The 24725-nt window shown below is 51.6% G+C and overlaps 9 protein-coding genes across 9 annotated transcripts; 4 read left to right on the top strand and 5 right to left on the bottom strand.

Annotated features, from left to right (window-relative positions):
* Positions 1–887: 887 nt before the first annotated feature.
* B0T23DRAFT_305809 (uncharacterized protein) lies at positions 888–3659 on the top strand (the record flags this gene model as incomplete). The annotated part of the gene is made up of 9 exons (XM_062834332.1): positions 888–1047; positions 1470–1540; positions 1954–2042; positions 2198–2286; positions 2553–2673; positions 2834–2857; positions 2976–3079; positions 3310–3433; positions 3575–3659. Coding segments are annotated over 9 exons (867 nt in total), but the record flags the coding sequence as incomplete, so codon positions are not given.
* A 1311-nt stretch (positions 3660–4970) lies between these two features.
* B0T23DRAFT_369512 (uncharacterized protein) lies at positions 4971–5217 on the bottom strand. Its single transcript, XM_062836520.1, has one exon. It carries the CDS (start codon positions 5210–5212, stop codon positions 5027–5029), a length of 186 nt encoding a protein of 61 aa, XP_062696880.1. The 5' UTR covers positions 5213–5217; the 3' UTR covers positions 4971–5026.
* Positions 5218–6458: 1241 nt separating this feature from the next.
* B0T23DRAFT_409320 (uncharacterized protein) lies at positions 6459–8249 on the bottom strand (the record flags this gene model as incomplete). Its single annotated transcript, XM_062839366.1, has 5 exons — positions 7953–8249; positions 7452–7501; positions 7020–7184; positions 6596–6734; positions 6459–6484 (listed from the first exon to the last, which is right to left on the bottom strand). The coding sequence occupies exons 1-5, from the start codon at positions 8068–8070 to the stop codon at positions 6459–6461; spliced, it is 498 nt and encodes a 165-aa protein (XP_062696879.1). The 5' UTR covers positions 8071–8249.
* Positions 8250–9792: 1543 nt separating this feature from the next.
* B0T23DRAFT_307013 (uncharacterized protein) lies at positions 9793–10134 on the top strand (the record flags this gene model as incomplete). Its single annotated transcript, XM_062834407.1, has 1 exon — positions 9793–10134. The coding sequence occupies one exon, from the start codon at positions 9793–9795 to the stop codon at positions 10132–10134; it is 342 nt and encodes a 113-aa protein (XP_062696878.1).
* Positions 10135–12098: 1964 nt separating this feature from the next.
* B0T23DRAFT_369504 (RWD domain-containing protein) lies at positions 12099–15323 on the bottom strand. The gene is made up of 2 exons (XM_062836519.1): positions 14136–15323; positions 12099–14079 (listed from the first exon to the last, which is right to left on the bottom strand). Exons 1-2 carry the CDS (start codon positions 14821–14823, stop codon positions 12437–12439), a joined length of 2331 nt encoding a protein of 776 aa, XP_062696877.1. The 5' UTR covers positions 14824–15323; the 3' UTR covers positions 12099–12436.
* A 410-nt stretch (positions 15324–15733) lies between these two features.
* B0T23DRAFT_12422 (phosphatidic acid phosphatase type 2/haloperoxidase) lies at positions 15734–16999 on the top strand. The gene is made up of 2 exons (XM_062832084.1): positions 15734–15880; positions 15965–16999. Exons 1-2 carry the CDS (start codon positions 15827–15829, stop codon positions 16748–16750), a joined length of 840 nt encoding a protein of 279 aa, XP_062696876.1. The 5' UTR covers positions 15734–15826; the 3' UTR covers positions 16751–16999.
* Positions 17000–17039: 40 nt separating this feature from the next.
* B0T23DRAFT_12399 (translation initiation factor eIF 4e-like domain-containing protein) lies at positions 17040–18567 on the bottom strand. The gene is made up of 3 exons (XM_062832080.1): positions 18169–18567; positions 17795–18102; positions 17040–17703 (listed from the first exon to the last, which is right to left on the bottom strand). Exons 1-3 carry the CDS (start codon positions 18333–18335, stop codon positions 17330–17332), a joined length of 849 nt encoding a protein of 282 aa, XP_062696875.1. The 5' UTR covers positions 18336–18567; the 3' UTR covers positions 17040–17329.
* A 1170-nt stretch (positions 18568–19737) lies between these two features.
* B0T23DRAFT_12370 (uncharacterized protein) lies at positions 19738–21000 on the top strand. The gene is made up of 2 exons (XM_062832078.1): positions 19738–19932; positions 20054–21000. The coding sequence occupies exon 2, from the start codon at positions 20090–20092 to the stop codon at positions 20954–20956; it is 867 nt and encodes a 288-aa protein (XP_062696874.1). The 5' UTR covers positions 19738–19932; positions 20054–20089; the 3' UTR covers positions 20957–21000.
* A 1152-nt stretch (positions 21001–22152) lies between these two features.
* Positions 22153–24259, bottom strand: B0T23DRAFT_391872 (kinesin-domain-containing protein; the record flags this gene model as incomplete). Its single annotated transcript, XM_062837971.1, has 2 exons — positions 22153–23939; positions 24016–24259. The coding sequence occupies 2 exons, from the start codon at positions 24257–24259 to the stop codon at positions 22153–22155; spliced, it is 2031 nt and encodes a 676-aa protein (XP_062696873.1).
* Positions 24260–24725: the final 466 nt, after the last annotated feature.

Below are 24725 nucleotides of genomic sequence, written 5' to 3'. Positions count from 1 at the left end.
TTGACTCACGCCACGCGCAGGAGGATCAAGCTGCTACCCGCACACAGCAGCTGAATAAGATTGCGAGTTCGAAAGCTGGTTGTAGTTTGGCAGCTTGAACGTTTGAGAAATTCATTGGTTAAAGTTGGAGGCGATGACAAGACAGTTAACAACTTAACTGAAGACGGAACAACTGAAGAAATTTCTGGTGGGCACACAGCGGGCATCATCCGTCAAGTGAACAGCAACGATCCATACCTAGCAATCGCCAAAAAATTTCCCAGTTGGTAAGAAAGGAACAAAGCTCAGAAGAGGGCAGATGCACACACGTCAGGCCCGATAGAAAGCTGGAGGAAGGTACGTACCACAACCCTGGTGTTCAGTGTTCAACAAACTGGAAGGAACGCACAAGGCATTTCAACAATCGGAATCATGAGATGTATTTCGGTTTGTCATGGCGATCCCCACGCTAGCCCAACTGGCCCCATCTGCTCTCCAGTTTCTCTGCCCAAGTGGAAGCTGGAGGTTTTCAAGTCTCCATCGCCTTTTTTTTATCGTTTTCATGCTTTGCTGGAGTATCGAACCAAAATAGGTACACAGGTACCGATACCTACAATGAGGATGTAGTAGCAACAAGTGCTCAGCATCTCCGTCGTGTATTCTGGGAGCTGCGGCGGATCGGAACCGTGCGGGCCTGCGTTGGAAGAAGGGACGGAAGGAGGGGTAAACAGATTTTGCGCTACTGCAATGTGGGCAAGAACTGTTCCCGGCTCCCCCAGTTAATTTCATGCTCTTGCGCCAAGGCCATTGCGGAAGGCGGGAAGGCGTGCGCTTGCGCAACTCTCATCCACCCACGGGCAATCGAAGATGACAAGACTGGTGGAAGAGGAAGATTAAGCACATGTAAATCGATTGTAATCCGTGGCTCAAGAGTGAGGATAGGGTCTGATACCGGCCGCGACGGGCCATCCGAGGAGCTTGAGATCATCCGACGTGCACGCCGATACGTCACCTCCGCACCGAGAGAATCCCACTCCGGCTCCCCAATTCGCAATCCCTCTACATGCGGTAAGTAATGACATCTGATATTACACCCCCCTTTCATACTGACCATCACTAATAACCGATCTCCAAGTTCGTCAAGTGCTACAAGACGTGGCTCTAGATGGTCTATAGTAGTGTACGATTTCATCAAACTGCCTGGGCTTAGGACCTGCCTTGTGAGGGTCAGGTATCCGGGATTGGAGAGGCTCCTACGAGCTGTCCATGGCTGATGATATAAGCAATGCCCCGATGTGTGTCCGCTTTGCGATATTGCTCCCCAGAAAAAGAAACGAGCTGGCGCGATTCCCGACACGCCATCACCTCAATATCAAGATGTCTCGATATCACAACCGCTTCATCACGATCGTACAGTGATGGAAGGGCCGATGTCCTGAGCGAATGGGCTTTGTGGACAACAACCCCTCAACCCTTGATTTAACTATTAGTCACCCGGTGCAAATTGGACATGACAGTGGGGAACATGTACATCTTCTTGAAGTCCCGGACAAGGTCAGTCGTTCCACCCGGATTTTCTCCACACATTTGACAGAACAGAACTTGGGACCGTGATGGCCGCAAAACCTACTGGCCGTGGCGGGAGTTCAATAAAGTAGAGGTCTCATGCATTCCTTCTCTTGCCTTCGCCGCAAGGCCCACCGGTGCTCGGAAGGAAAGATGTAGCTGCGGAGGCTTCACGGCTTTTGGTGGTGCCGTTTCGCAAGAAGCGCAGCAAGCGCGATCAAGGTTCCCGCAAAGGCCCGTGCTCCCCTTTAATTTGACCCCCGACAATGGAAAGTCGCCGAAGGGATCCATGCTCACAAACCCGTCCCATGCCATTTTGGCAGCTCACAAGGCAGGGCGGGGGGGGAATCGTTCAATTTTCATGATCGCAAGCGCTTGGTTGAATTGCGAGTCATCTCAGACTCCAAGTCCTCATTCTACCTATTTTTCAGGCCAGCTACGAGCCCAGTGAATAAGTCTAGAGGTAAGCATCGCCCGTCACACAGAGCCAAGACCTTGTGGAATTAGGAAGGATGGTGATCTCAAATCATTTTCTCCAGCAACCAACGTCCAGCGTATCATTCAGATGCCGCACCCTGGGTTTAGTCGTCGGTTGCAGTGGCTTCCGCCGTGTACACAGAGGAGGTAGCGTCCCATCCAGGCACACCGGCAGGTTAGGGTTAGACCCGGAGACCAGCAGACCGGCCAAGCACTCAACCAACAACGCGATCAACAATCAAAAGCCAGCCTTTGCTTTTTCGAGTTGCAGACCCCCCCTCCCCCCCAAAAACCCCGACCTCTTGTCTTGATCACAATTCTTCATACCTAGTTCGAGGTCACTTTTCCTCAGGTGTTCCTCGCACTAGTGCACAGATAGGTATCCGCACCTGGCAGGGCCAGAGCCCCAGAGCCAGTGTAAAGCCGCCTGTCACCCAATAACTCCGCGGACATTTTTCACTGTCTGGGGAGGTGACAATGGTTGAGCGGGCAAAATTGAAAGCAACCTAATTGAATATCCACCTGATTAGATACATGGAAGCACCATGGCCTCGGGCGAGACAACCTCAACACCAAAACAAATCTCGAGAGCCCGACAGAGGAACCCGGGTACATATACTACGCTGCTACGGCACATAGCATCATTGGCAGGTACCACTCCGCCATTCCAGTTGAGGACATGACAGACCATCTGGGCTCGCTGAGTACTGCTTAGCAAGACCAGCACCAGCCAAGAAAAACCCCCACTACGAGAACCACCAAGGGAACGAACGGAGCCTAGCTGGCTGGCTAGGTATGTAGAGGTATGTAGGTACCAGAGCTACTTTCACGGTATGTACGTGTATGTACACCACTTCCACACCCCACTGGCAGTTTGGCACTGGCCGGTGGCTGCCCGCTCCGCTACCACTGTGGTCTGCAACTGCGCTGCCGTGCATTGGTGAACGTTACAGTCACGATTACGCTTTGGGCAAAGTCAGGGCTTGCAAGATCTGCCCGGGGACGGATGCTACCTACCTATCCGCATCACAACGTCGTTCGACCCTTTGGACTGGACGTAAGCCAACACTGTAGCGCCGCACACCACCTACCTACCATGGAGGATGGAGTACGTATCGAAGAGCATGGCACTTGTTTCTGAGCGTCCCACATACGGCCCGGCCCATCAGAAGATACCATAGCTACGCATGTACACGGCCAGAACCGCCAAATCCACTGTGTTCTGAACAAAAAGCCACCAGTTGAAATCCTCTTGATGCCCCAGCTTTCGATGTCCAGAACGGGCAGGGCAGATGGTCAATGCGACAAAGCTGCGATGCCGTGCTTGCCAGCTCTGGTTCCTCGACGGGGTGTCCTTGCGGGATGTCAGCCTGGCAAACTCGAGGCTTGAGCTAGTTCGGCAGCCATCAATGTGTCTGCAAAATTCCTAGTAAACACAAAGCTAACTGATCCGAATCGCCATACGCCATCGAATTACAATTGACAGACAGGGTTTTCGGCTTGAACATTGAGAGAGTGAATGTTGACTGATGACTCTTCAATGTCTTCTTAGTGTACACTACGCTACCCAGCCCGGCCTTGATATTATCGAACCAGATGAACTCGAGCCAATGGCCTCGCTTGCTTTTTCAGCATGAGTCCATTACATGCCATATGTACTGTAGGTGTCTCTTTTCTTGGGAAATGCTCTACACACTTTAACTCCGGACGAAACTTGAATCGGGCCAGCGTTCGCAGCAACGGCACCCAGAGGCAAGCCACCACCACTACATCACCCACATACATCTATCTATCTGACCAAATTACGCGGTGCTAATTGGCATAAGCATGGCAAACTCACTTACGCTTTCGACATGCCGCTAATATGCTGTTCTAAACCTTTTTTTTTTTTTTTGATCGTTTGACAGATTATCTGTTCATCTGAACTACTTTGCCGGTGAATAGAGGTCAAAGTCGAACAACCCTCCACCCAAACTAGTCAACTCGGAGGAAAAGTGATTTCACCTTCGTACTACAATACGAAAAGGCGCAACTGGGATTGCGCATCAACATTCTACGCAAGCTGCAAACCGAGATTATCGCCATTGCTCTTTATCTTAACCCAACCGGTATAATGCCTATATGTGCCATAATATAGTCAGAACCAAACGACAACCCCTGTGCGTTCCAAGTTCGCTCTCACACGTTCTCCGCGCGATGCACGCCGTACGCACTGCAGCAGCCACAGAGTGTGAGAGTATCGTTTGGTGTCACCACCCAAATTGCAATGCTCACCCGACAGCGATATCACAAACCGCGTCCATGGGATACATTCCTCGGCAAAGATCGTGCTACTGTTACTCCAAGGCCACGCTGTGGAGGAGACCTACGGAGATATCTATGTATGTACACCATAGGATGCCACGCCCTGCTCATACCATAGTAGACTTGCTCGGTGTAACTTGTCGAGGTATTGCGTTCTCGCATCATCAGTGGTTTACTATGTATAACACTGACACCGGACCCCCTCTCTTGGCTCCGTGTGGGGTGCCGAAACATTGGCCCACCAAAAAGTCGATGTTCTTGCATTGATACCCTTTGCTGCCTGCTGGATGGACGAAGGGCTCCGGAAGATGGAGACAGTTAAACGGTCCAAGGAGGGCAAACGAAAATCCTCTTCCCAGCCAGAAGCTCCCCGGGATCCACTTTCAGGAAACCAACGAGGAGCCACGCTTTTTCTTCCGTCTTGCTGTATACAGTATGCTTACCGTACATCACCACCAAGTGCGAGATTGAGACGATACATAGACACCTTATCTTGTCCTATGTATGCGTCCCATCGCTTACCTCAAATTTGAGTTGATCCAACTTGAGCCGCGAACATTACTCGGTCTAACAAACACAGATACCTTAAAACAAGCCATATAGAACATGGACCCCTTGTAGGCTGCCTATTTCTGTTGGGTCGAGGGATATTCTAAGAAAACATCACGTCGCAAAACCCATCAAATGCCAGTCACTGCCATCATCCTGCGGTTGGGAGATGGTTTACTGCAAACCTCTCGGCAAGGATCAATTGGCCTAGACCCATTTCAGCAGCCCTCTCCGAGCAGAAGGCTCCATTCAGATGAAGATCGCTGTACCCACCGTGGAACCACGGCTCAATCGAAAAGTCTTTCCTGCCGCTATTTTCCGCTACCTCGTCGTTCATCGCCGGGAGGGGTGGGGGGGGGGAGGAATGGGCCAAAGCGCAACGACCCTCTTCATCTTTGCTGGATCATTCAAACCGCGATGCAGCACGATAATCTGACGGCGTGACCCTGAGAGGGGTCCCAAGATTTCTTGTACCGCGGTATTTTATCCCCCTATGTATTTGGACTTCTTCGCCCACCTGCATACTACTGTTCAAATTGTGATTCGTCAGATCTAGCTCTGGGCTTCTTCAACGGAAGGTCCCATTAGTGTAGTAACCTTTGGCTCGAGAAAGAAGTACAATTCCCGACTTCAGTACAGGCAGTGTTGGGCTACTTATTCGCAAGTCTTGCACAACAATTCATACCGGTGGCCCTCGCAGGAGGTTTGCAAATCACCAAAACAAACAAAACTGGGCTTATGATATCAGTGGGCATATGTTGGTACATCTACCCCCCAAGGCCCAACCTCGGAAGTAGCAGACTGAGGTGTTTTTGTAGAGGTTATGTTCCTACACACCACATATCTTATCCTACGACTACATACCTGCTTTAGGGCACCCACGATGGGCTCAGACAGGCAAGGTCCGGAGAAATTCCAAGGGAGACTGGAACGCTAGGCGACGATAACCACATCTGTAAATCTATGAGCCAGTGAGCCATCTGCCGCCCTGGTGAGCCAGCAAGCTAGACGTGCTCTAGAGTTGTGCTCTCCCGCCCCTCCACAACATTTTACCACGGCAATCACGGGTAATACAACGACCTTTTCCCAAATTCAGCATTGCAGGCGCCCACACAGACATTATTGGTGTTGTAACACACATGATTACTCACATGAAAAAGATGCATGTCCGCGGCCGGACATGACATTGCCAGGTTGTGGGTTGAAAGGCGTTGGATCATATCGACTTTGTAGCCCTCGGTTTCAAAACCATGCAGTGATGTTTCTCCTTGGCACAAGGGAAAGAGTTCTGGAAAGCGGAAAGAACATTCCAAGCTGTCACTGTATACTGTAGTGCCCTGCTGGGCTGATTCGAAATCGCTGTTTGGCAGTGCAACGGCCACCTCGACATCAGCCAGCTTCGAGTACATACTCCCCATGTACTGCACATCACGGCCCACGCAAGCTTCTTGTTTTTCGCTCTTGGCCCCCCAAAACAACTTTCTGCATCAAAACACTTGACGCTCAAGCAAGACGACTGATTGGAAGACGAACCGATTTTCGGCGGCGCTGCGCTCGCTTGCTGGAACATTGTCTGAAATCCGTCAGGCTTCCACGTGCTTAGCTGTTTCTGTCGAATTGGACAATTACAACGACAGCTTTCAATAGAGCTAGCTCAGCAAATCGAGCATGGCTAGGTGAGCTTCCTGTCACTCAAGAACATTGAACAGTGTAGACCTACGACTACAATGTTGGTGCTCTCTTCCATTGCGGGACGTCACCTCATCCCAGCGAATCTGGGGCCTCTCCGGCGCCCGCAGCCCGTATAAGATGGGTCCCGAAATTACATGGAGTTGACTCCAAAGCCACCCGACTTTAGCCTGGAAGGGCCGATTCAGCGACGCGATACTTTTACCAGCCAATGAAAGTGCGAAGCGAACAGAACAAGGTGTGGCGCCCTCGAATCTCGACTCACCTTCCGCTTTTGACTGATTTCGTTCTTCAGGTTTTCGGTCCATGAGGACACTCCATGGCATTCGGCCATCAGCAGAGGCCAAGTATGGAGAAAACCAGATCTGAGCCTCACTCAGCCAATGGCTCCTTTCGAAAAGTAAGCTCCCTCCCTAGATCAAGTGAGCTTCAAGGGTTGAGATAGCAGCAAATACTGCAAAGTAGGATACAAGTGCATGATGTGTCGTTGTCGTCTCTGTTGCCGTTGTTCCGGCGCCTGGCCCTTTCGGATGGGTCATTGACCCACTCAGAAGTGAGCTGAGGACAGACGAACTGCCCCTGCTGCCTTGAGTGTTTCCTCGAGCCCAACATTGTACTGCCTGGGAATTCGGAAACGTCATCTGAAAGTGTAACGACATGGGACCCGAAATCATTGACAAACGACAACGACGGAGCTTCGACGCATAGGCAATGGCTCGTGTCAACCGTACCCACTTCCTGATTCTTCAAGCATTCATTCGCTTCTTCAATGGCTCTACTCCGGTCTGACATTCAACAGGTTCGAGTTTATAGGGTGTCAAAGTGAGGATAAGGATTCGCTCGACCTTTCTGTCCCATCGCCGGCGTTGGGCTCTTGCAGTTGCTACACTTCCATGTCGTACTGGCCAGTGCCGGGGATAACTACTACCTTTCAGATCTACAACAACGTGGGATCATCGATCTTGACATTCTCAATTGTCAAGGACGGGTGCAAGTGCAACGCTGCCTCCTGGCTTCCAACCAACGTCCGCCCTCTGCTTTCTCTACACTGGCAAGTGGCTTTGTGGCTGGCTCTCCGGTCCAATATCCTAACCTCTCCGCTTCTCATTTCCCTTTCCCCAGCTCCCCCAAACCAGCAGCCAAGGCCTTTACTACGACCATAGTCGAGCCCTTGTCCTTGCTGTGACAGGTTGCTGCAAAATTTACATACTGTGTTCTGCGGGCTGTCGGCATGCTGGTGTTCCTGTCACGACATCGGCAGGAGTTTCCCAAAAACATAGCCTGTGTGTACTCTTTCTCTGGTCATCGCCTGACTGGCTTTGGGTGGATAGTAGTCATTTCACGTGCATATCAATCACCGTGCGTACGGTCCAACTCCGTCCGTCGACCCAATAGTTCTGTGATGTCTAGCCAAGCTGTTTCACCGTTTCCGCGAAGTTTCAACTCTCGGATCTCGGACCAAAAGCTTTGGTCAACTTCATGATAGGGAGCGACTAGCAGCTCCATGACCACCCGGCTTAGCTTCAGTCCCTTTGATCATGTTTCATTCCTGAGCCCAGCATGGCTAACGTTTAACTGCTTGCCGCTTCTCAGCCGAGTTCTAGAGAGTTCTGTGTACTTTGTTCGTTGTCTTTGGTCTTTTTCCATTCTCGGCAAAAGTCTTCAGCTGCCGAGTATGAAGGGGTTTTAGGGGCTTATACTGGGCTATAGCGTGATGGGTACGGAGACACACTAGCGTTAGCGGTGAAGTTGCGACCGTTTTCCGATCGTCCCATCCCCGCTAGCAGCAGGGTTCCGGGGCCATCCTCTGGGTTCTCGAATTGCGCTTGCGGAAAGCAGCTACCGAAATGCGACGACTCTACACAGTAACAGCCCCTGGCGTCTGTCAGCGTTGAAGAGCCAAGCACGGTCATCCCTTCTGGCTGACCTTTCAAACCATAGTATCCATTTGGATACCACCCTACCATTCTCTCCATTCTGATTTTCCCTTTTGCTTGAAACGGAATGACACCCTCGACGGGGCGGACACCCCCCCCCCCCCCCCCCCTTCCCTTTCTCCTTTGGACAAAGCTCTCGGAAAGCCGAAATGGAATGGCCTCACAACAACGGTGTGCGGTGAGATATCCTTATGCGCAGCAGGGCAAGAATATGGTCTTGTTCGCCATCCTGGCGTGTTCAGAGACCGAGAACACACACACAAGCACACCGGCCCCAGTTCTTTCGGGCGGTCTGTCGACATAACTGCCCTTGACACTGCTCATCTCCAGAAGCTTGATGGGGTACACACTATCGATGTAACCACCATCGCCGAGAATCAAACGGAACCGGTCTTGTCAGGGGTTGTTCTGCCGGTGACAAGCCCCCTTCTTGTCGCATCAAGCCTTTGTGACGAGATGCTAGCTCAGTGGGGGGTTGAAGCGTGAATCGTCCGAGCAACCTGGATGTCACGGTGGGAACTCCAAAAAAAGAAAGACAGACAGACAGGGAAACTAGGTAGAAACTGGGTTTTGTGTGGGGGGAGGGCGTCACCGTTCCTGCTTCTGGTCTGGCTTGTATCGGCATGATCATTTCCCCTTTCTCTCTCTCAAGGTTACTTTTTAACCTGGCTAGTGATGATCGAGACCCAAGGGACCAGCTCGCTTGTACCGCACAAGCGTCCCTTGCTATGTACCGGAGGAAAATGCATGAGGATGGTTACAGGGACCAAAAACAGAACAAGAGAGGGTAGTATGTACGCACACGGACTCCAACAAGGACTCGGGGAACCTCTACGACTGCAGGCGGCATGACAGGAAAGGCAAGGATGGGCGACGGCTTTGGGTGGGAGAGGGGTCGGATCGGATGGTGGGTGGTGATGGATGGTTGTATGGGGACTTTGGGTGGATGGATGGATGGATGGAGACATGGCGAAAGGGGGGGAGGCTGAGAGGAGAAGGAGGGTGGTTGCAATACACCAAACATCACCCATCGTTTCTGGCTGCGAGGCGAGTCTGAGAAGGAGTATGACTCGTGAGTGGATATGGGGATGTCACACGCACAATCAGGACACTCCGCGTCTCCTCGCTCTTCCTCGCCTCTACCATCCCCTCGACTTCTGTCACAGTTACGACAGTCAGCCAGTCAACCAGCCCGTTCAACCATGGAACGAAGCTTAGCTAGGGGACTAATGGCAGAGCAAAACATGGCAGCAAGCATTGCTAGGGTTGCTCCTGTTCTCTCTTCGTTACGATGGATGGGAACAGCCCGCAAGCCGCAGCGTTGCGAATTGGCAGGTTATCCATCCGCACCCGCAATCATACACTGGCTGGGTGCAACAACGTGCAATTCGGACGGGATGAGACGGTATGTACATACGTGTGTCATGTCATGATCCGTCTCTACGGCACTGTCACGGCAACAGTTGTGTCGTTCTTGCAAGACAAAGCGACTGTCAGTCAGTTGAGTTACAACGTGAACGGGGCACGTTTGACTACCTCTACCTACCCAAGGCCTCGACTCAAGTGGTTGTCCCTCCTCGGAAATGATATGGGATTAACAACTATTACTACTACTACCAACGCGGATTGTTGAACACGAAAGTGGAAGTAAGTTGCCGATAGAGGTCACAGCAGGCGTTCATCGCGGTAGTTATAAGCTCCTGCCTTTCTTAGAAGTATCTCCTCTCTTGGCGAGGGTCTCGGCTAGGTGACTACTACCTAGTTCATATTCTATTTAGTTGCTGGTGTACATTAAGAAGACCGGGAGCAAGAAAGTCCGTCCAGACTCAGAGAGGTAAGCCGGTAGGTAGGTGATACCACCAGGTAGGCGGCCACGACAACTACAACCACCAAGATGATTGCAGAAACGGTTTCAACGTACGTACATGAATGATCAAGCAAAAAAAAAAAAAAAAAAGAAAGAAGTGACTAGAAGGAAATATCATACACTTTCTTCAAGTATGTAAGTTCTGGAGCTATCTGTACATCTGGTAACACTCCATGTAAAAAATCACAACCAATATCTACCCACGCCGCGCTTACCTCTGCTTCCTCTTCATCCCCCGCCTTCCTCGCAAGGCCATTTGCTTATTCGTACTTACCCACCATCAAATCCCGAAATTGAAAAAGCAAGCGTAACTTCCCTTCTCTTCCACTTACCCTTTCGTTTGGTATGCCTCGCCTCGCCTCGCCTCGCCTCGCGCCTCGCTTCCGGACTTCTCCTGCGTGATGGCATGTGTAATGTTAATGTCATGTCAGTTCATGTATGCCATTGATATCATGTGTGCTTCTTTATGTACGTCTATCACACTGCTTTTTTATCCCTTAGCCTGCGACTCGGGGGGAGGGAGGTGAAAGTTCATATACTCATATGTAGATGCATGGAAGAGACGGGGAAGATTGATACTAACGGCAGACATGGTATGTAACTCCCATTCAAGATAGACAGCAAAAAGCAGATTAGTCAGTTATACAGGCCGACACAAGTTAGACGACACACAGATGTGCTATGTATAGAACCCGATGTTTAGCCATCTCTTTTGAACCAAACTATCGTGCAGAAAAGGCTGGCGGCTGGGAAGCCATTCAAATCAAACTTAGAACCACAGCGTCGCGTTGGCGTTGGTCGCGCTCGCGCTCGTGTGGAATGTTGATGTTGGTAGTGGACTTTAATGGTTTTCTTTTCTTTTCTTTTTTTTTTTTTTTTTTTTTTTTTTTTTTTTTTTTTGACCTGCTTCTTTATTCCACCAGTGACTGACATGTTCTGCGTTGTTGTGTTGGAGAGCCAATAAAGATAGATTGGCACGTTCATGGTCGTCCATCAAAAAGGTTTTTATATGGACGAAAGACGATAGTACCAGGAAAATAGGAACACTCATTATTGAGGTATCCGCGGTCAAAATCACCAATGCTGCAAGTCTAACAACAGCTGGAGTTCAGATACATGTATTATTCTGGATGAAAAAGGGAGTGATGACGTCTGCCACTTCCATTACCGGAAAAAAGAAAGAGAGGAGGGAACACAGGTATGACAGCAAGCATGACGAATCGCTCACTTGAGCTGGTAGATCGCTTTCACAGTTTGGACTATCATCCAATCTCTGTCTTCAGGCTTGGACTGCCTTGTGTGGCAGGCGGTTATCCTCTCCGCCCAAGTCGAATAGTAGCGGCACGCTGATGTTCCTAGAGGTACCTACTGACAAAAGCTGACTGCAACAACTACCACGAGGATCATGAAGACCAGCTCCTAAAATAAGACCAACAGTCGCTATGGGTACATTAAACGTAGAAGTGTAGATTCCTCACACCCATAAGGTCGGTACTGAGAGATGAAATTGGTGGGAAAAAAAAATAGAAGGGTATGTAAGGACACAAGGCCATGAGATGTAAATAGTCATGTAACACGACCCGACTTTTTCCAGCTTCGGTTCGGGAAATATACAGCGAGTGAGGTTTTGTGGAGCAACAACGGAAAGATGAGAAAGCGTCAGAATGGTAGGTGTACGCAAATAGAATTGGGGATATTGAAGAGGGAAGCGTCTCTCTTCTCGAAAGGGTTGTATACATACGGCTGATGAGTTTCGATCACACAAGTATTGAAACGAAGTCCAAGTAAAAAAGCGCATACATCGGATGGTGACGATGAATTTGGTAATACTACTACATATGTGCGCTTTTCATTTTAATTTCTCATAAACTTCTGTTGGGGTCAGGGTATATACAAAGAATGGGTAGCTAATCCATCTTCTATCATTTTCCGTTGTACCCATATGCCGCTGATGAAAGCCAACGAAACACCACTGTGTTCAACTCCGCTGTACAAACTGTAGTTGATGCTTATCATGAACCTCGTACAAATGTTTCCTTTCGGCCGCCGAGTGACGGTGACTGACTACCTACCAGTCATCATCATCGAAAAGCAGGTCCTCCTGATCTTCCAGCGCCAGGTGCACAAACTGCCTAATCCACGCCTCCTGCTGCGGATCGAGTCGTATGCCGTCAGGCACGTTGACCTGTACATTATCGGGATTATCAAAGTCCATTCTTGGACCGTTAGGATTGGGCCTCGCCCTACCTCCCACATTACCCCTGACCGCACCTCCTACACCACCACCACCATTTCGTCCTCCTCTGGCCGCACCGGCACCGACACCGTTGTGGTTCGGGTGGTTGTTACGGTTATTGTGCCGGTTGTTCGGGGCACCTCCTCGATTCTGATGTTGTCCCCGAATATTTGCTCCCCCTGCCCCTTGTCCTCCTCGGGCATTGTCTCCCCGACCTCGTCCTCCACGTCCACCACCTGCGGCAGGACCATTGGGGGCGGCAGCAGCACCACCTCCACGGCCACGACCTGCTGCCGGCTGATTGCGACCTCCACCTCCCCTGCCTCCGTCTATCCTTAGGACGAGCGGTCCTTCGCGCGCAATCGCGACTTCACCGACACCTCTTCCTGCACCGTTCTGCGCTTCCGCTTCGATACGTTGGGCAAGTTGCCTATCAAGCTCTCTATCACCAAAGGGAGGCGGGCCCCCAAGATCGTCCTCCTCATCGTCGCTCTCCTCCATGTCCGCCATCAGCAGCTCCACAAGCCGTTGCTCCGGTAGGCCCTCAAACCCTGGAGGCGCTTCGGGTGCGTCGGCTGCTGCTGCTGCTGCTGCGGGACCAGCACGGCCAGCACCTGGGGGAGCAGCACCGGCACCGCCTTCGAATCCTAAGCCGACATCATCGCCATCACCTTGTTCCAACTCCCACAAGCGCTGGTAACACCCGGTAATCCTGCCGCCGGGCATCTCGTTGAAGTGTTGATAGGGATTACCTGGATCTAGCCATGCCGAGCAGAGGTAGCAGAAGTGCGTCTGGCACCGGTAGCAGATCATGTGGTTGCAGCCGTGCGTCTTCTGGGCAGGTGCCGCACATGTCGGGCAGGGGGTGGTGTGCAACTTCATGTATTCGAGTGAAGCGATTTCCTCGGCTGTGAGCTCTTCGTTCTTTCGGGGTGCCTGGCACCGGACAAACTCGCCATGCCAGGACTGATGGCAGCGGGAGCAGAAGGCAAAGTTGCAGTCTTCGCAGATGGCCAGGAGGTCGGTCGCGTTGTAGGGCTTAGAAACACCGTTGGTTTCCTCCTCTTCTTCCTCGTCCTCATCGTGTTCGTTCAGCTCTAGTCCTTGCGGCTTCTTGTGCTTCTTGGACCGGGCGGCTCCGTTACACCATTGGCGCGGACAGTAGATCGTGTTTTTGTCGGACTCAAGCTCGGTTTTGTACTTGAGAGTGACGTAACGCTTCACGGTCTCGGGGTCAAGCGGGATTTGTAGAAGTTCGCTCGGGCTGATGTACGTCTTGGGCTTCTTCCGCTTCTTGTTCCCTGAAGACGAGGCGGCTGCTTGTTCGCGCTCCTTGGTGCAGTTGGGGGCTAGACAGCGGACAGAGGCGAGATCGCCTTCTTTGATGGCGTTGTTGTAGTAGTCTTGCAGACACTCTACGCAGAAAACATGCCCACAATCGATCATCTTGTGACAGACAGAGCCTTTCTTGGGATCTGTATTGCGTGTTAGTAAACTTTTTGTTGACTCAAGGTGGCAGATTTGCACATACCTAAGCACACCATGCAGTTGAACGTTTCCTTCTCAAACGCCGCCCGACGCGCCCGGATATCATAATCCATAATAGCTATCCTATGCTGTGGGTCAACCTCCAGGGTTCCCTTCTCGTCCACAAGCTCAAAGACGTTCTCGGCTGCCTGCTGGATATGGTCGATGTACGTGAACCCAACCATATCACGACCCATTTCTTCCCACAGCCGCGGTCCATCATCCTCGAGTCGCTTGATGGTATCCTTCGAAAGCCATGGGGGATCCGCAGAGATGGTAATGACCGGCGGTTTCTCGGCAGGGTAGTCGGGCCCGAAGATGATTTCCAGATGAACAGGAGGCAAGTGTGCTACCTCGTGACGATCAAGAGCCCCAGCTCCAGCGCCGGCGCCTTCAGCCGAGCCTGCTCCCCCCACACGATCCGTACCATTCGAAGGACCTCCGCTCGCAGATCCATTGATGTGGCTGGCTCCGTTCTGCTGAAGGGTTCCTTGAGCCCTCGGGTCCGGGTTTGAATCCGCAGCAGCGGGAAAGTAGACGAGAACTGGCTTGGAGGGGTTGACGGGGATATCGATGGCGATGGCGTAAGGGTCGTCTGATCGAGGATGCTGGATCTCAGGGTAAATCGCTATAAGGGAGCTGAGCTCAGTATCGCGGGGGCTGTCGGAGTCATCGTAGTTGAAAGAGGCCATCGATCGATACGCGATGTGGTGCCAAGACTTGGGGATAGATCTTTTGGTGTTTTGGTTGGTTGATGTGGCCCACCCGTGCTGCTACCTGGACGACTTGTAGCAGATCTGAGAGAAAAGAGAGGTTCGGTATGCGGAACGGAGCGGAAAAGCCATGCAGTAAAGTTTGCTCTTAATGATGATTGGTGAATTATGGATGAGGTTGTAGGAGTTCAAGGTCTCTTTAGATAGTTGGAGTGAGAGAGTCCAAGTCCGGATTTTGGTGAGATGGAATGCCAAGAGAAAGAGCTAAAAAGAGACGAGAAGGGAAAATGTAGATTTGTCAGAAGCAGGTGGGAAAGCCCTTCATGTTCGATAATCGTACACCAGTGTCCACGTGGATGTTCCGTAGGTACGGTTGAGATTTTGAGCCAAGGGAGGCGAATCCGTAGTGTTGATATCTTATTTTCCACTGTCGGTGCCCCGCGAATGCGAGAGCAATTTTGAGGTTGATGGTCGTTGACTGTCGAGTGACGGAGATTCGCCGCCATCGGGTCCCCGTCCCCGAAGATGACTCGCCTGCCGATGCCGTGTTGTCTTGACAAATCAACGGACAGCGCTACCTGATAGCGCACAGGCCTAAAATGGTAGGTCGACAGGGTCGTGTCTTAACTGCCATTTGCTGCCGCAATAGCCCAGAACAACGCCATCTCCAACGGGCTGGCTCCGCTTCGAAAGCCCCCGATTGGCCGGGCAGGTGTTACTCCTCTACGTAGTGGTATTGCATCTTCCGCCAGCTTTCGGACAACAACAACACATCGATGGATCTTCCAGAATTGAAGCCGTCACCACCTTTTCGGCCTCGGCTGTCACTTGTATATACTTTGGTCCTATATCCAAGTTGAGATACCGCAAGGTTTTACTCCCTTACTCAAATGCAATTTTTAACCTCCCTATAACTCACCTACTTGACCACCCAAGACGCACTCTCTGTGCGTAACCTACGGTACCCTCCTAGATCGCAGTCATGGCCGACAACGTGACACCTCTCGCCTCACTGTCCCTGACCCATGTATACTACGTACGTTTCAAGTTTTCTCACCTCTATCGCGCCCAGTTCCCCCTACACTACGGTTTACTAACCCCTCTCTGTCCAAACTTATAGAACCCAGACGACCCCATCTCCCTCCTCTGCGCCTGGCTCGCCCTCGTCCCGCAAGCGCTCTGTGTCGTCTACGCGACCTTGATCTGGTCCACCCGCGAAGCCGAAGTGATACTCATGTTCGCCGGCCAGCTCGCCTGCGAGGCCGCCAACTTTGCGCTCAAGCGCCTGATCAAAGAGGAACGACCGGCCAGGATACATTCGACGGGAGGAAAGGGTTACGGGATGCCCAGCAGCCATGCGCAGTTTGTGTCGTTTTGGGCAGTGGCGTTGGGACTGTTTTTGTTGGCGAGGCATACACCGAGGGAGCAGCAACAACAACAGAAACAGAAGCAGAGGGAAAAGAAGAAGCAGGTTACGAACGTGAAGACTACAAAAAATGGAAGCGGGAACGGGTCGCTGTTCAAGACCCTAACCGACAGCGCCACCGACCTCGAGCGCTATGCCCACGAGCCCTGGTCCTTCGCCCACCGCTTCGTCGCCAGCCTGGGGGCGCTGGTGCTCGCGGGCGCTGTGGCGTGGAGCCGCACCTACCTGGGGTATCACACGGAGAAGCAGGTGCTGGTGGGCTGCGGGGCGGGAACGCTATGTGCGGTTGCATGGTTTGTCGTCACGCACGTGGTGCGGCAGTCGGGCTTGCTGGGGCAGATCTTGGATTTCCCCGTTGTTAGGTGGTTTCGGGTCAGGGACCTGGTTGTTGAGGAGGATCTGCCGCAGGCTGGGTGGGAGAAGTGGGAGGAGCAGAGGGTTGCTAGGAGGGAGGTGGAGGAAAGGAAAAAGGCGCTGTGACGGGTGGAGGAGGTTGAATTCATGGGTGCCCATGTTAGCCGGAGAGGATATACCAGGCGAATTCATTGATGCTTTGCTGACAAAAGAAAAACCTCGTTGCTGGTAGGGCCAAGTCAGTAATGCTTCTCAAAACTTTACAACTTTTTCACCCTCGACATTCAAAGAGGCTTCATGCAATGACATGTAAGAGAAATAAAACCCAAGACACAGGTGACTGACTTTATCTTGAGAGATTTCTGGAAACAGTATTCAAGAAGCGTGCCCCCATACTAATACACTAGTAACTGATCCAACGCCCAAGACAATGCAGATCTTAACCAACTTTACCCTCCCGTATAATCAGACAAATTTGAATCTTGTAGTTGGACATTTCGGTTTTGTTGCTTAGTAACTGTTTCCCCCGCAGGATTCAGTTTACGTCGTCTCTGTTGTTGTTCTTTCTTCTTTCTTTCTTCCTGTTCGGATGCATCCTTGCATTTGTCTCCGCTTTCCTTGTCCATGAAACCCCCCAAAGCAACAGCCTTACTATTGATAAAGCCGTCGCCTTTGACAACGACGGTCATGTTCTATTATCCAAGCTTATGCCTCGCCCGAAGGCGGCACCTCAACAATCTGGGGTGGTTCCGGCTGGCTCTGACTCCCTTGATGGGCCGTCGTCTGCTGGGCCGCCTGTGCCTGGGCCTTCGCAACAGCGGCAGCATGCTGCTCCCTCGCCTTTTGCGAGTCCAGAACGGCCTGCATCTCCGGCGAAGGGTTGAAGCCCGCATGGTCCGAGTGCTTCTTGTAGAAGTAGTTATCCGGCTTGAGTGGGGGAAAATCGTCCGGGATGGCCTTGGTGAGAACCAATTGGAGAATGGCGTCAACGGACTTTTGCTTGGATGCGTCACGGTGCCAGATGGAGATCAGGTGAGCGTTGAAGCGGACCGAGAGGCCTACGCCGCAGATTTGGTCACCTTTTTTGTTTTTTTTTCATTAGTTTTTTTTGTCAAAACTGAGGTCACTCTCGAAATCAAGGTAGAAACTAGGGAAGAATATGAAGCTTACCCTCTTCGAGCACATCCTGCAACTCCTCTCCAATAGCAAGTAGCTGTACGCGAGTCCAGAAATCAGCCCCGTTGGCCTTGGGGACGCGGAAGGTCCAGCTACCGCCGAGAATGTTGCGGCGGTCTTCCCAGACAGGCTTGAATCCGGCCTTGAACAGATAGATGGACTCGCGCATTTTGATGTTCTCGATGGGCATGTTATTGTTGTAGCGCCAGAAATCCTGGACGCTTTCGATCGTGGACCCGAGCTTCTCCAAGTTCGAGTGGTAGCTACCATCGGCGGACTTGCCCTGCTGGTCCTTATCAGGTCTGTACAGATGCGATATGTTAGAAGCTACTGTACATTGCACATGCATACAGACTTTCAATACATACCTATCGAACCAAATGTTCCAGTAATGCTGCGTCGGCAAAGGACGCATCGTCTTGAGGAAGTTGCGCTTCGCGTCATCCCGCTCCGCAGCTGGCGAGCTCACGCTGACATCGTTACTTTGCGACAGGCCGGAGAGGCCGCGCGTGAAGAGACCTGGTCTTGATGACATTATTTCGAGAGGAGGTGAGTGATGCCGAGTGGGGTGTCTTTCTATACAGTTGGGTGATGCCAGAGGTTGATGATGACCCACGGTACCACAGATTCCAACCGACTTTAAGTGAGAGGAGGGATAAATATATATTTCTTGAGAATAAAAGGGAAGGGTCGAGAGAGTGGTGTTGCTGAGGGTAGGTTCAGGAGGGTGGCTACCTTACCCCTAGAGGTACATAAGCAATAAGTGAGGGGGAGGGGCTATGAGCCTATAGTAGGAATCTGCGACAGCTTGCTGCTGTGATCTTGTGAGTGTCGAATGTGATGGCCAACGCTGGTTGGCTTCTTTATTGGGCTGTCACCGTTAACAAATGATGAGTTGATTCAAGACTTTAGATGTAATAAGGCCCTGTGGTCAATGGGAACATCGGACGAACAGATGAAGAGACAGAATTGGAGAAGTTTGAGGTGACGATAAAACAAATGAGCCGGCGGCTATCGCTACCGTACCTCTGCGCGTTCCATCAGTTGGATGCTGTGTCGTTCCGGACCGACGAGGTGAAACACTATCACTGCCTTTCAGCTGACGAGGGGTGTCAGAGAGGCGACAGGGGATCAGGTTCCCCAGGTTTCAACCACCAACAGCCGCCCTGGCAGACGTCACATCACCGGCTCTCAAGCCAGACTCACTCACACATGCTCGACATCGTTTCAACGGTCTCAGACGAACGGCGGGTCCTTTCGAGATTTGTATCAGTTGTGTGGAGGGTGCGGAGGAGCGAGGCCGTTGTGCCAAATCCCACGATATGGAAAAGATTGCGGCATTCCCATCTATAAGGAAAGCTATCTGTGGGTACGTATGTGGGATAGTTACCTAATGTAAAGCATTGGTCTGGATAAGAAGACGTCGTAAAAGTTGCTGTACTTGAACTCCCTAAATGCCGGCAGTATATCTGGAACGCTGTTGCTATTCTGTAGGTGTAGTATCATGGTAATTGGAAGTCGGTGTTTGGCTACGCGGAACTCTCACTATACCAAAGCGGACCTGATAACAACAACAGAGGGTATGTTGTATCAACGCGTGATCATAATAGCCTGTACATAGATGTGATAGCACCGAACTCAACACATACCTAGTGAACGCTAGAAGGGCGATGTAGACAGTTATGTCGGGTATGAGTGCGGCTTTACCATCTCCCTCGGTGTAAATGAAGTTTGGAGATGCTTCCTAATACCTAGTATTATAACAGGCTACACCGGGCTTTCTCATTCATATCTGTTAGTGGAATTCCTCTCCGCTAACGGTGCTGGGAACGAACAGAGCACCCCGCTGAAGCATACCTAGGAATTCGGCACCTGCAGACCGGGGCGACGCCAGGATTTGTGGTTGTATGGATCCACTTGAATTTCCCGTCTGTCATCCCAGGCCGAGGCCCAAGTTCAGATCACCTTCACTCTCATCATGACACCCACGAGCTGTTCATTGACTAACACACTCCCCCGGCTTGTAATCGAGCGTGGCGGCTGCGAGAACTGACACGTCAACACTTTTGAAGACAAGTAACGTCTCGAACAGCAATTGTTCGACGTCATGCAACTTGGGCTTCCCTAACCCTGTACGTTGAGTTTCGTCCACTTCACCACAATTTCCACTGACATTTCTTGCCGATACGTTCCAGAAACTTTCGTTTTCACCCCCTTAAGTTCTCAGTTCACTCACACCAATCCTCACTTCAGCATACGACATTGCCCTGGTCCCCAAGCTCTTGAGAAATGACCATCATGGCATTTCGGCCCAAGATGAACGACGCCATGGACGAAGTCGTTGACCTTCGCCCTCACACCGCCCAACAGGCTGACCCTGCCCGCAAGCCTGATATGCGGGTTGATTTTTCCACGCTTGGAAACTCCGAGCTTGCCAGCAAGCTCCCCGGCTTTCTAGAGGAGATGGCCCGTGCGAATCGCGAGACGCAAGAGTTGATGGCAGCCGACCCCAAGGCTGCTCGAATTGAGATTGATGATGACGAGGAGGTCGACACGCAGGTCATCGAGATGAATCTCTACTCGGGCGTGCTGGAGTCGGAGGAACCAAAAAAGGAGATTGTGATGCCCAACGGGCAACCTTTGGCCGGGAATGGTACGGATGGCGACAGCGATGCTGAGCCATTCATCTCAGAGCCGGTTAAAGTCAGGCACACAACCAACAACAACCGAAAGCGCCGAGCGCCGTCTTCCTCCTCCTCCTCCAACTCCAGTGGTAGCAGCAGTAGCAGCAGCTCTGAAGGAGAGACACGTATTATCAAGATTCCAATCCTGGAAAGGAAAAATGCTAAGGAGGGCTCTTTGGACACACAAGCATCTGCGGACAGCACAGAAAGCTCAGGCTCCTTCTCGCGGGAAGTATCATCCCCAAAGAAGAAAATCGCCACCAAAGAATGCAGTCCCTCCCCTCCTGTGCAAGGTCAAGATGTCCAGGACTGGGTGGATGACCAGCCATCTATGACAGGGGATTACACCGAGATTCCCGGGGCCCCTCGCAGGACGATGCTAATTCCTCGCACCCGCGTCGGTGCTAAAGAGTCGCAAAAGAATGTCCAGGACTGGGTAAATAACCAGGCAGATCAACAGGCGGATCAATGAGGAGAAGTAGGACACCAGGAAGAGTTACCAGAAGCGTAACTAGAGCCAAAAAAAAAAATAAAAAAATAGAGGCCTCTCTCCTCCTCTTCAAGATCGAGGTGCAGTTTTTCGACACACCGCCACGATGCCTCGGCGTGCTCGTTGAACCTTCTGAAGCAACCTGTCAGTACACAGGCATCGCTTGTTCCTCTTGTTTAGCACAACGCCATGTGCGCACCGCAAGCGAAACTGTAGTGGGGGATTGCAACAACTGGGGGCAAATCGGAAATAGCGGCGGCGATGATATCGGCCGGTCACGAGCAGCATTGCAGAGGCACCGGGGGAACCAAGAAAAGCGTTTGCCGTTCTGTGCAGTGGGATCCAAATATTCATTCATGATTCCAGATGCTCCCCAGGACAACAAAGATGGACGAACCGCAGGATGTAGGAATGGATGGCATTAGTTTGGCGTTAGTTTGGAGTACTTTCACTTGTTCTAGGAGATAAGGATGATGGAAAATGGGTAAGGAAAATGACGGGAAGGAGGCGGCGTATTGAGTTTTTGTTTTACAATAATGCCAGTTTCCTGGCTTCGGTCACCAGCCCGTCCTGGCGCATACTCATCTATTCAGTTCGGCATTGTCGTGAATAGAGAGAGAGATGAATGAGGATGCACATCACGTCGTTCTGGGAATACTCTTCTTTTGTTTCGGGTGTCAATCAAGTTCCATTGACGGATTGAGACCTAAAAAGTCCTTGATGGAGCATAATGCTTGTTATGCCCCATATTGACCGCAGAAAAACGATATACCCGGGGAATAGAAGTTCAAGAAGTACAGATATCGCCAAAGAAAAACCGGAACCACGCCAAGTCAGAAGTTGTACATAACTTCGGTGTATAATGAAGACAACGATGAGAGAAAGAAAATGTGAAGTTGAAAGCAAATGCCGTACCGCCGCGCCTTGTCCAGGCCAAATTCCACTCATCGCCATGGCTTTTACCTGCTTTCCTTTTCTTTCCTTTCCTCGCTTTCCTTCTTCCTTATGAAGGCCTTCTCATTTTCCTCAAGCCACAGATCCACGCCACCAAAACCAAACTCGTTGAACCATACATTCAACCTTTGTAAAACGCCGTCCGTAAACTCCTTCCTGGCTTGCTTGCGTTATCCCATCAATCCGTTCACCAAAACCATGTCGAATCCAGACCAACTTCGTCATCATATGATGTTAGTCCTCACTCCCAGCGGTTTCCTGACGCCCAACTCATCCAGAAACCTCGTCTTATCATCCCCAATCTTGCGTCTAAACATGCTCAAATCCTTGAGCAAACCACTCATATACTCGTTCATGTCATGAGCCTTTTCGCTGAGATCAATTGTATCTTCGTCGTCGTCGTCTTCTTCTTCGTAAGTGTCATAATCATCGTCATGTTCATAAATGAGGCCTTGATCATCATCACTGGTGACGCCACTGCCGCTGTCAACGAAGGGGTCGTCCACCAACTTATTTTCCGTTTTTCGGCCGTGGGCGGTACTAACCTCACCCATGGCCATCAGCGGCACGGTCGCGTCCCCCGCGGACATGGCCAGCGAGGTAGTGGGGAACGAAGACACCTTGATAGGGTTGCGAAGACTCTCCAAGGCCAACTTGAGATGCAACCGCAACGCTTCATTTTCCGTTTGTAGAGACCGGATTTTGCCCTCGGCCACCAGGCTCTTCTCCTCCATCAGCTGCTGCAGGCCTCGGACACGCGCTTGGTATTCCTCGAGCTGCTGTTCGGCGTTGAGAGCGCTCTTCTCACGGGTTTGGCTGTCGCTCACAACCAACTGTAACTGGCGGATCTCGGCGGCCATGGCGGCAATCTGGGCGTCGCGCTCGGCGGCGCTGACGCCATCGACTTGGTTGACCACGGCACGGGTGCGAATGCGCTTGGCTTGGTCGGCGTAGCGGAGTGTCGAGAGCGTCTCGTCATAGTCGGTGGGGGAGATGCAGGCTATCATGGCGGTTTTGGAGTTGCCGCCAAGGGAATCTTTGAGGAGCCAGGTGAGAATGCTGTCACGGTAGGGGACCACTGAGTTGGCTGGCCCTGGTGTTCGTCCTCTTCCGGATTTTACAGGAGAAGAAGGGCGGCTTGCGCTTGACTTTGGATCGGCAAGTGCGGCGATGACACGCCCCAGAGTGGTCAGGGACTTGTTGATATTGCTCCCCTCACGGAGGCGTTGGCCAGTGGCCTCGGTGGACTTTGCTCGTTCGCTGCCAGCTAAGTCGACAAGGCGGATACGACTGCTGCGCTCTGTGGTATCATCTGTCTCCAGGTCGTGGTGGATCTGCTTGAGCATAATAGTAAAGACGGCGTGGCTGCGGCTACTGGTGTCGTTCATCTTGGTGCTGGCTACTGTGCGACTTCTATCGCCAATACGCATCCACCTAATGATCTCTTCGAGACCTCGCACGGGAACCTCGGTCAGGTCTTTGACATATGGGCCCTCGGTAGGAGATTCGCGGACTTTGAGGTAGTATGGCGGCTTGTTGGGCACGACGGGAGCGAGAAGGTCTCGCACATGTTCATTGTAAACTTCGAAATAGCTGACTTTGACATTGTAGCTGATATTAGGCGTCTCGTCCTGGGCGGAAGCAATGCGCTGGAACAAATCTTCGCAAGTTCTGGGGATAAGTCCGGGTTGATCGGGCGTTCCCATCATGGTATAAGACTTTCCCGAGCCAGTCTGACCGTAGGCAAAGATACAGGTGTGGTATCCTTCGAAGTTGTGATCGAGGAATTCCTCGCCCAAGCTGTCGTAGACATGCTCCTGTGTCGCGTAGTGCTCGTCTTCTGTATTATGACTCCAGAAGCTTTTGTCAAAGGTAAACGACTTCTCCTCCAGTACCCTGCGAGACCGGGCACCTCGAGCATTAGCGAAGTCTGTCTCCTGGGGAACCAGAAGGGATGTTCGTTCTGTTGCCGGGTCCATCTCAACAATGCATTTAGCATTGCGCTCGAGTTCTATGATAAGCATACGTGTTAGCATAGGAGTGAGCAGTGTCTGGTGATAAAATGAACACATGGATTTCCAACTTACCGCGAGGCAAAAATGCTCTTACTCTCACCACCACCCGTACATTTGCCCCGGGGTCCTTGGGAACGAAAGATAAAGCCGTGTCATCTCGAGGACGCAAAGTCGGAGTCGAGACATTGGAGCGGGTCTGCCGCTGGTGGACGTCGAGGGAGTTCGGCATGAGGCGCGGCTCCAAAGATATGTCGTATAAAGTATCTTCGATATCAACAATGGTGTTGCGAAAGCGCAGCCGAAGAAGGTTGAACATGTAAGATGGATGCTATCCTTGAATGATCGAGTCGTAAGTAAGGTAGTCGGGCGGGAGCTGGGGAGGGGTGCTGCTGCTTCCACTTATTGAAGACCACCAACCTGGATGCCCACCCACACTGACAAAGGCAGGTGAGGTCAAGGCACCTAGGTGTAGTGACTCTGCTGCTGCTGCTGCTGCTGCTGTGGTAGATGTATGTAGAGGTAGCTGTAAGTGGAAGCTGTGTGACTACCTACCTACCTGCCGTGTGTAAGGGAAGGCTCGTTGCGCCCTACGGCACGGCACAACTTCCACATTCATATGCTTTTGGTGACAAGGGAGCAGGGATCGGGTCAATATTTACACTGCAATGGGGGGGGCGTCTGGGTTGCAGTTGCCAGGGCGAACCAAGGATGGTGTTGGTGTCCTGCAGTAGCGCTGAATCCGGGGGAGACTCGCGCTCGTGCTGTCAGGTAGAAACAACCGG

The sequence above is a fragment of the Neurospora hispaniola genome (assembly GCF_033458365.1).
Source record: "Neurospora hispaniola strain FGSC 10403 chromosome Unknown B0T23scaffold_1, whole genome shotgun sequence".
Lineage (NCBI taxonomy): Eukaryota > Fungi > Ascomycota > Sordariomycetes > Sordariales > Sordariaceae > Neurospora > Neurospora hispaniola.
The sequence above is the reverse complement of the archived record's forward strand: the minus strand, read 5'-3'. Positions and strand labels throughout refer to the sequence as shown.

Excerpts from the sequence above, each read along its gene's own strand:
- B0T23DRAFT_369504 (XM_062836519.1), bottom strand. The coding sequence starts at position 14,823 with ATGGCCTCTTTCAACTACGATGACTCCGACAGCCCCCGCGATACTGAG. Across the intron at positions 14,080-14,135 it reads CAACTGCATGGTGTGCTTAG|ATCCCAAGAAAGGCTCTGTC; the intron begins GTATGTGCAAAT and ends CACGCAATACAG.
- B0T23DRAFT_12370 (XM_062832078.1), top strand. The coding sequence starts at position 20,090 with ATGACCATCATGGCATTTCGGCCCAAGATGAACGACGCCATGGACGAA.
- B0T23DRAFT_12422 (XM_062832084.1), top strand. The coding sequence starts at position 15,827 with ATGGCCGACAACGTGACACCTCTCGCCTCACTGTCCCTGACCCATGTA. Across the intron at positions 15,881-15,964 it reads CCCTGACCCATGTATACTAC|AACCCAGACGACCCCATCTC; the intron begins GTACGTTTCAAG and ends CCAAACTTATAG.
- B0T23DRAFT_12399 (XM_062832080.1), bottom strand. The coding sequence starts at position 18,335 with ATGTCATCAAGACCAGGTCTCTTCACGCGCGGCCTCTCCGGCCTGTCG. Across the intron at positions 18,103-18,168 it reads TGGAACATTTGGTTCGATAG|ACCTGATAAGGACCAGCAGG; the intron begins GTATGTATTGAA and ends GCATCTGTACAG. Across the intron at positions 17,704-17,794 it reads GCAGGATGTGCTCGAAGAGG|GTGACCAAATCTGCGGCGTA; the intron begins GTAAGCTTCATA and ends AAAACAAAAAAG.
- B0T23DRAFT_369512 (XM_062836520.1), bottom strand. The coding sequence starts at position 5,212 with ATGAACGACGAGGTAGCGGAAAATAGCGGCAGGAAAGACTTTTCGATT.